Genomic DNA, 12,361 nt, shown 5'->3' with positions numbered 1-12,361 from the left:
TCAAAGGAATTACCTATGTTTTTGTACAATGTGAGGAAATACAAGAAGTCTATGACAGTGTCTTGAAGGAAGGGTACAACATTTGTCAGAAGATTAAAGGCACTCTGCCTTTTCATTGTTTTGTGCCCCATTCAAACAACTTACTGAAGTGTAAGATCACATCAACTTCGCCTGATAGTGAACTTCATCAGTGTGGAAAACTTGTACAACTGGTTCTTCAAAATAAAGACATAGTGGCCTGTGTTTACGATGAACAGTGGTGGATTGGCGAAGTGGATAATATTGACTGTCAAAACCAAGATGTACATATTGTATTTTATCACCCTCCAGGACCAAGGACATCTTTTTAAAAAATTGAGATGGCTCATGTTTGGATGCCACTTAAAGATGTACTAAGAAAGCTGTCTCCCATGGAATTTTTTACAACTGTGACTGGGCAAACTTATAATCTAACGACCCAAACTGAGTGAACATATTTCTCAAATGTTCACTGAGTGATGTACTGAAAACAAATAACAAGAGAACAATATAATGTAATTAGTAGGCTTATTTTCGATAAAAAAGTAAGTAATCATAGATATGATTAAATTATATACTGTAACTGATATATTTTATTCCATAAGTCTAGATACTGCTGATGTTAAAAAACGTATTTTTGACTCGTGTTTGTAATTTTTTTTCCATAACTTCCAATTCAATTTCAAACATGAAATTTACACTGAACTTTGATATCATAAAGGTCTATTAACTGTGAAATTTTTAGATTTTTATCTGGTCCCCCAACAAGGATATTGCAGGCCACAAAATGGAAAAATTTTAAAAAATCCATTTTTTAAAGTGTGAGCTGCTCACCATTGATACTCTAAAAAAGTAACTATACTATACAGTGTAATAGCAGAAAAAATATTAAAGCTGAGAAATTAATCTTTCTTTGGAAAACTACTGTTCAAAAATTGAGTTCTTTTTAATTTGTGGATGTTAAGTTTGAACTATTAAAAATATATTAAAGAATATAAAAGAATAAAAATATATTAAAGAATACATATATTAAAGAATACATTCAGCTAAGTGATTATGAAGTTAATTTGGAGCCCAGAGTGTGTTGAACTAAATGCATTTTATCTGAAAGGCTTAGGACAATCCACTACTGAATAATTGTAAAAAATGTAGATGCTTGCAAATACGAAAAAAACGCATGCGGCCTGGGACAAATATGGCCGCCATTTCTAAATAATAAGCAATAAATTAAAAATATATTTTTTCCCCCTAAGGTAAGTCTTTCCGCTCCCGGGATTGGAATGACTCCTTACCCTCTCCCTTAAAACCCACTTCCTTTCGTCTTCCCCTCTCCTTCCCTCTTTCCTGATGAGGCAACAGTTTGTTGCGAAAGCTTGAATTTTGTGTGTATGTTTGTGTTTGTTTGTGTGTCTATCGACCTGCCAGCGCTTTTGTTCGGTAAGTCACCTCATCTTTGTTTTTATATATAATTTTTCCCACGTGGAATGTTTCCTTCCATTATATATATTTTTGTAACTACTAAGCATTGGGGAATTCACCCAGCAAATTTAATATTTTTCTGAGATAGTCAAGCAACCAATTATTTTTTCTTGGACCACTCGGTATGGATTGACCCTGTAAACTCTTCACATATACATTTTTCCAAACCCACAGTAATACTAATTTCCCCAGATATCGATGGTGCTTAAATATTACATCATTACACAGAAAAAAATATGTAGTCACTTCAATATAGTAGTATATATAAAGTTTTGCATATTAACCTTCTGGTGAAATACTCTCCTCTTTGCGTACCACCCTTTGTCCAAATCTTGTTTTGATTTCTGAAACCATTTACGAGATACAAGGAATTTTGTGACTATTTCATTCTGGTTTTTTCGCTGGGATAAAACAATTTTCTTGAGACTGATGAAAGAAAGCAAATCCTTCAAAGAAAACTTCAATGTGTTAGCTACCCTCCATATGCAGCAACATACAACCTAACATGTACCAAATGCAAATTCATAGTGTACTCTATTTTTCATTGTTGAGTTTCTGAAATTCTTTCAGTAGTTTGCTTAATTCTGAAATATCACAGTGAACATGACCATTAATGAAATGATAGTGAGTTCATCATGAAGCTGACAAATGGAGCTATAAGATGTGCAAGAATCAAATTTTTTCACTGAATAGTTTCTCTACAATCATCTGAGAAAGACCACAGGTCGGCCGGCGGGTACGTGGCATTCTGTTCTCAAAGGTGAGACAAGCTTAATATATAATGCATTACATTTTTAAATGTCAACAGAACTTACCGGCTGTGGCATTATTTGTTGGGGTGCTTGCGAATGGATCGTAATCATCTGTAACAGCATCCCCATTTGAGCTAGACCATCCATTCTGGCTCTCTGAAGACTCCAAGACATACCTACATCAAAACCAGAGGAAAGTATCAGAGGCAATAAGCTTTGGAATTAATACTATCAATAAGACAAAATATCTGCAGTGAAAGGTTTCATACATAAATATTTGGGGTGTCAAATCAATGATTAATGGGGACATCTCTCAAGAAATTTGCGTCTTAATCGACCAAGTCACATTCTTTGCAGAAAATGAAAGTTCTGACTAGCCGTGACGTAAGTATCACACTTTGCGCTCAACTACTTTGATACTATGTGCTCAGCATCCTACTCTGTGGAGTTGAGTCATGGGCACTTTTGGCAGTATTAGGTAAGAAATTGGAACCATCTGAATGTGGATATATTAAAGGATATTAAGGATACCAGATTAGATTAGATTAGTTTTTCGTTCCATAGATCCGTGTTGAGGAGATCCTCTTGGATGTGGAACATGTCAATTTTTTTTAAATTTTTTTTTAAAGCTGAAGTAACAATACTAATAGTATGAATACATACAATACATCATTTGTTTCTATTAAAAAATTCATCAATGGAGTATGATGAGTTGGCCACTAGTAAGTCTTTCAGGCTCCTTTTAAACTGATCTTTATTTGTAACTAAATTTTTTATGTTTGCTGCCAAATTATTGAAGATGAGTGTTCCTGAGTAGTGGACCCCTTTTTGAACTAAAGTAAGTGCTTTTAAGTCCTTGTGCAGATCATTTTTGTTCCTGGTATTGTATGTATGAACTGAGCTGTTTGTTGGAAAAGGAGATATATTATTTAGGACAAATTTCATAAAGGAGTAAATATACTGAGAGGCAGTAGTTAGTATACCCAGTTCTTTGAAGAGGTTTCTACAAGACACCCGTGAATTTGCTTCACAAATAATACGTATTACACGCTTTTGGACTATGAAAACTTTTGTTTGACTTGAAGAGTTACCCCAAAATACTATACCATATGACATTATGGAATGAAAGTAGGCAAAGTATGCAAGTTTTTTCACTTTTATGTCGCTTATGTCTGCTAACACTCGAATTGCAAATACAGACTTGTTAAGGCGTTTCTGCAGTTCTGTGGTCTGCTCCTCTCAACTGAATTTATTATCAAGTTGTAATCCCAGGAATTTAAGACTGTCAACGTCTTCTATCTGCTCTTCTTTGTACTTTATGCATATGCTGGGTGGAAACCTCTTACAGGTTCTGAATTGCACATAGTGAGTCTTTTCAAAGTTTAATGTCAGTGAGTTGGCTTTAAACCATTTATTAATATCCATGAAAATATCATTAGCATATCTTTCTAGAACTACACTCGACATACTATTTATTGCAATACTTGTGTCATCTGCAAACAAAACGAACGCTGATTCTGGCAGTGTAACTGATGAGAGATCATTCGTGTACACAATAAAAAGCAATGGCCCTAAGATGGATCCTTGTGGGTCACCACATGTAATTTCTTCCCATTCTGATGATGACTGATAACTTAATTCACTAGTCCCTTGCACTGACACCCTTTGTTTCCTTTGAGCAAGGTATGACTTGAACCATTTTGCACTGCCCGTGACACCATAGAATTCTAATTTATTTAAAAGGATGTTGCGGTTTACACAATCGAATGCCTTTGACAGATCACAGAAAATACCTGCTGCTTGTAACTTGTTATTTAATGAATTAAGTACATTTTCACTGTAGGTGTAAATAGCCTTTTCAATATCAGAACCCTTCAGAAATCCAAACTGTGTTTTTGATAATATGTTATTTGTGGTCAGATGGTTGAGAAGCTGCCTGTACATTACTTTTTCTAAAATTTTTGAGAATGCTGGTAAAAGTGAAATCGGTCTGTAGTTTGATGGCATCTCTTTATCCCCTTTCTTGAATAGAGGCTTAACATCTACATATTTCAGCCAGTCAGAAAATGTCCCAGTTATAATTGACTGGTTACACAAGTAATTTAGAATTGTACTAAACTCACAAGAACATGCCTTAATTAACTTTGTTGATATTTCATTGTAACCACTAGAATGCTTTGTTTTTAAGGATTTTATTGTGGAAGTTATTTCTTTTGGAGAAGTGAGTGACATATTCATGTACCTGAAGCTATTTGTAAAGGCTAGTTTCAGATATTCAAGGACAGATAAAGCCACAAATGTGGTAATACTGTGCTTATGCACAAATATTCAGAAACTCTCAATAACATAAAGAGAGGAAATCTCAAATACTTTGGCCAGATAATGTGCAACAACATATAACCTGTTGCAACTAATACTTCCAAGAAAGATTGATGACAGTCATGGTCACATACGATTATTCTGGCTACAGAACTTAAGCCAGTAGTTTGGACTGAGCACAAAATTTCTGTTCAGAACAGCCATGTACAAACTACAAATCATGCAACCGATTACCATTGTTCTTATTGGATTACACACTTAAAAGATGAAGAATAAGAATAAGAAGAAGAAGACAAAATGGGATAAAGGAATGGTGTATAATTTCCACAGTACAGCAATACTGCAACCAACTTAATTTTGTAACGCCACTCGCCATGCATTTGCAATGCATTTGTCATAAACAAGTATGATAAAATATCTAAAAACACACTATAATTATACAAATTAGGCTTTAAATGTGCCGGTGACCAGCATTTGGCTCTTACCAATACGTGTGAAATGTGGCAGACCATGAAGCGTAAGCATCTTATCTGCATTAATTATTTATTTATTTTTCACTGATGATAAAAATGAGTCCACTAGCTACTTTTTTGTTCAATTAAATTGAACCATCATGTATCAATAGCACTATATTTCACTTTTAATGTTTTTCATTCATTTCAATTTTCTTCTTGATGACATCTTAACATAGAGCTATTTCCTTTATTATGTAAAATTTAATTTACTAACAAACCTTAAAACCTGGTTTTATTGTAAAAGATAACATGTGCTCTACATGAATAAGTATCTTTCTTTGTAAGGTACTAACAAGAAAAATCTTGTCACTGGGCTTAATACATAACGTATCCTCTGACGAAATGGCTTCAGTGTAACTGTTCCTGTCATTACTCAAAAAAAGTAATTTTACTGTTACACAGGTAGGCCAAACTGAAAGCTACAAGTACCAGCAAGTGTGGTACTTCTAATTTCACTTCCACTTCCATTCCAGAAAAATTACGTTATGTTTTAAAACTGTGTCTGAATGGCCATACCGTATTTTTGGTCGAGTTTTCAATCCATTTAATTTCATTTGCTTCTATTTCTTTGATCTATGACAGCAATTGTGAAAGAACACTTATACTTACTTTAATAGGACTATATGCTATGTCCCAGTACCCTTCTGTAAGTCACTATCATTATTTAAACTGAATAGTTTTGTGGCGCCTAAACTGTAAGGGGAGTTTGTGATGAAGCAAGCTGGGATCTCTCTACTTCCTCTCTTGTTTTGCCATCTGCCTCCTTAAATTCATTTTTGCCTAATTACCATTAACATGCATGAGTATAATCTGCATTTCCATACAAGAAGAAAGGTTGGCCCTCAGTCTTAAGGAATATGGCACCAGATCTAATTTTGTGCTTAGTTTTGTGTATGTCATCAATTTCCTACTATATTTTGATTGGTTGGTTGGTTGTTTTGGGGAAGGAGACCAGACAGCGTGGTCATCGGTCTCATCGGATTAGGGAAGGATGGGGAAGGAAGTCGGCCGTGCCCTTTCAGAGGAACCATCCCGGCATTTGCCTGAAGTGATTTAGGGAAATCACGGAAAACCTAAATCAGGATGGCCGGACGCGGGATTGAACCGTCGTCCTCCCGAATGCGAGTCTACTTTATTTTGACCATTCCTAGTTTAACACCTTTGTTACAGGGTGAAATCGGCAATTGTTTCGTGACTTACATTCTATTGTTGACTTATAAACAAATATAAGTTGTGTACTACACTCCTGGAAATGGAAAAAAGAACACATTGACACCGGTGTGTCAGACCCACCATACTTGCTCCGGACACTGCGAGAGGGCTGTACAAGCAATGATCACACGCACGGCACAGCGGACACACCAGGAACCGCGGTGTTGGCCGTCGAATGGCGCTAGCTGCGCAGCATTTGTGCACCGCCGCCGTCAGTGTCAGCCAGTTTGCCGTGGCATACGGAGCTCCATCGCAGTCTTTAACACTGGTAGCATGCCGCGACAGCGTGGACGTGAACCGTATGTGCAGTTGACGGACTTTGAGCGAGGGCGTATAGTGGGCATGCGGGAGGCCGGGTGGACGTACCGCCGAATTGCTCAACACGTGGGGCGTGAGGTCTCCACAGTACATCGATGTTGTCGCCAGTGGTCGGCGGACGGTGCACGTGCCCGTCGACCTGGGACCGGACCGCAGCGACGCACGGATGCACGCCAAGACCGTAGGATCCTACGCAGTGCCGTAGGGGACCGCACCGCAACTTCCCAGCAAATTAGGGACACTGTTGCTCCTGGGGTATCGGCGAGGACCATTCGCAACCGTCTCCATGAAGCTGGGCTACGGTCCCGCACAACGTTAGGCCGTCTTCCGCTCACGCCCCAACATCGTGCAGCCCGCCTCCAGTGGTGTCGCGACAGGCGTGAATGGAGGGACGAATGGAGACGTGTCGTCTTCAGCGATGAGAGTCGCTTCTGCCTTGGTGCCAATGATGGTCGTATGTGTGTTGGGAGCCGTGCAGGTGAGCGCCACAATCAGGACTGCATACGACCGTGGCACACAGGGCCAACACCCGGCATCATGGTGTGGGGAGCGATCTCCTACACTGGCCGTACACCACTGGTGACCGTCGAGGGGACACTGAATAGTGCACGGTACATCCAAACCGTCATCGAACCCATCGTTCTACCATTCCTAGACCGGCAAGGGAACTTGCTGTTCCAACAGGACAATGCACGTCCGCATGTATCCCGTGCCACCCAACGTGCTCTAGAAGGTGTAAGTCAACTACCCTGGCCAGCAAGATCTCCGGATCTGTCCCCCATTGAGCATGTTTGGGACTGGATGAAGCGTCGTCTCACGCGGTCTGCACGTCCAGCACGAACGCTGGTCCAACTGAGGCGCCAGGTGGAAATGGCATGGCAAGCCGTTCCACAGGACTACATCCAGCATCTCTACGATCGTCTCCATGGGAGAATAGCAGCCTGCATTGCTGCGAAAGGTGGATATACACTGTACTAGTGCCGACATTGTGCATGCTCTGTTGCCTGTGTCTATGTGCCTGTGGTTCTGTCAGTGTGATCATGTGATGTATCTGACCGCAGGAATGTGTCAATAAAATTTCCCCTTCCTGGGACAATGAATTCACGGTGTTCTTATTTCAATTTCCAGGAGTGTATTTATAAACATTTGGAAGAAGAACTACTAGGACTCTTAAAATGTTTATTTGGTTCTAATCGAAAACATATCTGCAAAGCCAGCCCTTAATTAATTCCAAAATAATTACCAGGTTTGTCGAAGTATTGTCTGTATAACTATATCTGTTAATTTCATCACTTAAACAAATATTTCAGCCTAGCCTTTGTGGTAGAAGAAACTATTAAAAAGGAGGAATTTTTCAATGTGTTCGGTTAATTGAATGAGTTATGTTTTTATTGTAAATTATGTAACTTAAACATCAAACAACGTATAGTTTCAGTGCCTATTATTGTGAGGATATATAAAGGATGGATTTTTGTACCAACACAGTCAGTCCGTAACTATTTTCAGACAGGAATGATGTATTGCTTAAATTAACAATAATGCATTAACTTAACAGTGGAATAAGTGTAACACAAATAGGCCGTGTGTTAGATCAAGTAATGACAATGTCTGTTCAAATTATTTTAGATATAGTGTCACATGGACCTTATTATTCTGCAAGAACTGTGAACTGTGTGGTTAGGTTTTTACTGCTCATACTTGTTCAACAGCAAACTATTGTAGCAGTATGCTGTGTATGCCTGTAACCTATTAATGAAGCTTATCAACATTTACCAACAATGAACTGGCCATATAACTGTGTAATATTGAGGGGTTGTGAACAGTGAAAGTAAAGAACTGTGAAACACAACTGTGCAACTGTCAGCTATATCATTTACAGTAGTCACTGTTGAACTTTTGTTAGGAGACTCTCTTACCTGCATTGGGCTGGAACATCCCATCAGCCTGGTGCAACTGTTTTATGTAACAATGCAAACATGCACATAGTACAGCAATTGGTTTCATGTTCGAAACAAGGGAAGTCCTGAGTGCTAAATATTGTAATTACTCCAAAACTAGTAATCGAATTCTGAAGAGTGAAATGATCTGGTATTAGTCTCATTTACAACTGCAACCTTTGCAGCAGAAATTACTGTAGTTCCATTTGACAAAGCAAAGTTGATACTGATACCTGTATAATTAATATAGGTATGAAAAAGAGATGTTATGTCATTTAGTGAGGATTTTTTTCACAGTTGATTTGGACAAAAACAGAATTGTGATATCTTAATACTTTTGGACTAAAGGAGACCAAACACTGAAAAGCGAGAAGTGTGGAGTTGTTGATAGGCACACACAAAGAAAACTTGCTAGCTTTCTGGGTAATCCTTTGAGCTAGAGTAAGAACACCCCCCCCCCCCCCCCCCCCCCACACACACACACAAAACACAATTGCATATGCCTGTGCCCCTATATGGAGCCAGATGGATGCACAGTACCAGCGTTGCATTTCAGGCAGATAGTCTATGTTGTGGTGGGGGTTGTGCAGGTGCGATGCGTAGAGGGAGGGAGGAGAACTGGGGATGGGTCGCTAGTGGCTCACTGGGAGTCAACTGATTTCCTAGCTAGAAATAGGGGTGGAGGGTGGGGGAGGGGGAGTGGGGGAAGGGGAGTGGCAGGTGCACAGGCTAGGCATTTGACGCACGTATGTCAGAGCTGCTGCAGAGTGGCACATCCTGAAGGTGATATGGGGATGTGAATTAAGACGGGGGTGACAGGACGAAGGAAGGGGAAACTGTAAGTGGACGGTGTGGGGACAGTCCGAGGCCAGGACAATTACAGGAGCAAAAGATGTGTTGCAAGAATAACTCACCTCTGCATCGTTCAGAGATGATGATGGTGGAGGGAAGGATTCAGATGGGTCGAGTTGTGAAGCAGCCAACCTACACAACATCACAGTCCATCTCTACACCACGCCCAATCCCACTCGCTTGTCACGAGGATCATATTCCTGTTAGACCAAAGTGCAGGACCTGCCCAATCCACCCACCCAGCACAAATTACTACTGTCCTGTTACAGCCTTATCCTATGCCCTCAGAAGCCAGACTGCCAGTGACAGTAGCTATGTCATATATCAACTCCGCTGCAAAAACTTGCACTGTGGCGGAATAATATATTTGATACCTCACATACTGTAAGTGAGCACTGAGTGAAGCCTGAACATGTAATCTAACAATACTGCAAGTGGTGTACCTCTATAATGAATTGCTACAGTGATCAAAATCATTTATACCATCACACATGAAGTAACAGTTGGTAAAATACAATAGTACTTCATGGACTACTGCTAAAACAAAGTCTGCTGACCCCAATCAATTATTCATGTACTGAACACCACCTGTATAGACTGACGTGACAAAAGTCATTGGACAATGACATGCAACTATACAGATGATAATAGCATCATGTACACAAGGTAAAAAAGGGCATTGCACTGGCAGATCTGTGATTTCTACTCAGGTGATTTATGTGAAATGGTTTCCAATGTGATTATGGCCACACAACAGGAATTAACAGACTCTGGACACAGAATGGTAGTTGGAGCTACATGCATGGGGCATTCCATTTAGGAAATCATTAGAGAACCCAATATTCTGAGATCCACAGTGTCAAGAGTGTGCCAAGAGTACCAAATTTCAGGCATTACCTTTCACCATGACAATGCAGAGGCTGACAGCCTTCGCTTAATTATCAAGAGCAGTGCCATTTGCATAGAGTTTCCAGTGCTAACAGACAAGCAACACAACATGAAATGCCTCAGAAATCAATGTGGGACATATTACAAACTTATCAACTAGGACAGTGCAACAAAATTTGGAATTAATTGGCTATGGCAGCAGATGATTGATGTCAGTGGCTTTACTAACAGCAGGACAAAACCTGCAGTGCATATCCTGGGCTAATTATCGTATCAGTTGGACTCTAAATGACTGGAAAACTATGACCTGGTCAGACGAGTCCCAATTTTTTTGGTAAGGGCTGATGGTAGTGTTCGAGTATGGCAAAGACCCACTAAGCCATGGATCCAAGCAGTCAACGATGGACTGTGCAAGCTGGTGGTGGCACCAAAATTATGTCAACTGTGTTTACATGGATCGTTGACTGGAAATGGTTATGTTCAGCTACTTAGGACCATTTGCAACCTTTCATGGACATCACATTCCTAAACAATGATGGAAATTTTATGGATGACAATGCACCATTGTAACTGGGCCACAATTGTTCACGACTGGTTTGAAGAACATTCTGCACAATTTGGCAAATCAGTTGGCCAACCAGGTTGCCTGACATGAATCCTATCAAACAGTTATCAGGCCTTATCAAGAGGACAGTTTGTGCACAAGATCCTGCACCTGCACTGGCAGCATTTTTGCAGCTATGGACAGCTATAGTGGCAGCATGGCTCAGTATTTCTACAGGGGACTTCCAATGACCCATTGAGCCCGTGCCACATTGAGTTGATGCACTACGCTGGGCAAAAGGAGGTCCGACTTGATATTAGAAGGTATCCCATGACTTTTGTCACCTCAGTGTATATTATTGTGAGGAGAACTTCTGTAAATAATCAATTATGTGCATAAGTGGTGAGTAAAAGCTCCTTTAGTATTGGTCCTACATTACTCCTTTCCAGCACGTTTTGACTATATAATTTTCCACATTTTTGTATCTGACTGAATGCATACCTAATACAAAGACCCAGATACTGTTAGCATATTGCATGTATATGTTTTAATTTATAATATTAAATTGTGAATTTCTTTCAATGGAGACTTCAGAACAATGTATCAATACTACTACTACTTTTTCTTTATACTTAATGTCACACCTATAGTATATGTATTCATTACTATTGAAATAAAGTTATGCCAATAACTTCAGTTTTCTGGCCTAATTATTTGTATAAATTGAGATATCTAAGTTTATTTTTGTGCACATAAACACACCTTGTAGTATCGAATTTAAATCAACAAATCACTACAGCTTAGCTCAGACACCAAGTTAGTAAGTGTAGATCCTTTTTACTTCTTTTGACCCAATAATAATTTGCAATATTTCACAATAATAATAGATGTATAGTTATTTATAGTTTAGTTATTACCATGTAACAGTGCGCAGTTGGATCGTAACTATATCACTGAATTACGCTAATAATACATCCAAGCTTTATTACTACTCGCGATATAATCTACCTCCCGGGTCTCAATAGCAAACAAATTAAATATTAAGCAAGCCCAGCAACATAAAATTTATTTTACTTACAGTTATTTGAAATGGGCGTAATAAATGCAAACCTTCCTTCTTTTTTTGTACTTTATGCTAACTTTACAGCACAGCTCAAGTTTACTGACAAGTCATTGAAACAATTTTAGTATCCTCTCTGTTATTTACAAACTGCAAACACGTATTTTTCTTTCTTTCTTTTTGTATTAAAGAATCACGATCAACTACTTCTTATCTGCTTATCACCTACACTGATTAATTATTTTTCAGTTTCTATTTCTTTTCATCAAATATAGTTTAACAGATTATTCCCATCTAGACAGATATAACAAAGTTAAGTTGCATCTCTGAACTGTTATTCTCTAAAATAACTTACAGAAAATTCTTAATATCTCTGCCTAATTTTAAGACATATTTTCTTTTATTCATTCTTTCTATGGGGTTCCAATAATAATTAGTGGCAAATTCTATTTTGCTTCAAAATAGTC

At 38.8% G+C, this 12,361-nt stretch overlaps 1 protein-coding gene across 1 annotated transcript in view; it reads right to left on the bottom strand.

Moving 5' to 3' along the window:
• Positions 1-12,361, bottom strand: part of LOC126458086 (WD repeat and HMG-box DNA-binding protein 1) — a 219,437-nt gene that overhangs the window by 62,984 nt on the left and 144,092 nt on the right. The window contains exon 15 of the mRNA XM_050094903.1: positions 2,313-2,425. Within this exon, the coding sequence (XP_049950860.1) occupies positions 2,313-2,425 (113 nt within the window). The remainder of the gene's footprint in view (positions 1-2,312; positions 2,426-12,361) is intronic.

Source organism: Schistocerca serialis, chromosome 2 (genome assembly GCF_023864345.2).
Source record: "Schistocerca serialis cubense isolate TAMUIC-IGC-003099 chromosome 2, iqSchSeri2.2, whole genome shotgun sequence".
Lineage (NCBI taxonomy): Eukaryota > Metazoa > Arthropoda > Insecta > Orthoptera > Acrididae > Schistocerca > Schistocerca serialis.
This window is presented reverse-complemented; position numbering and strand designations above follow the sequence as displayed.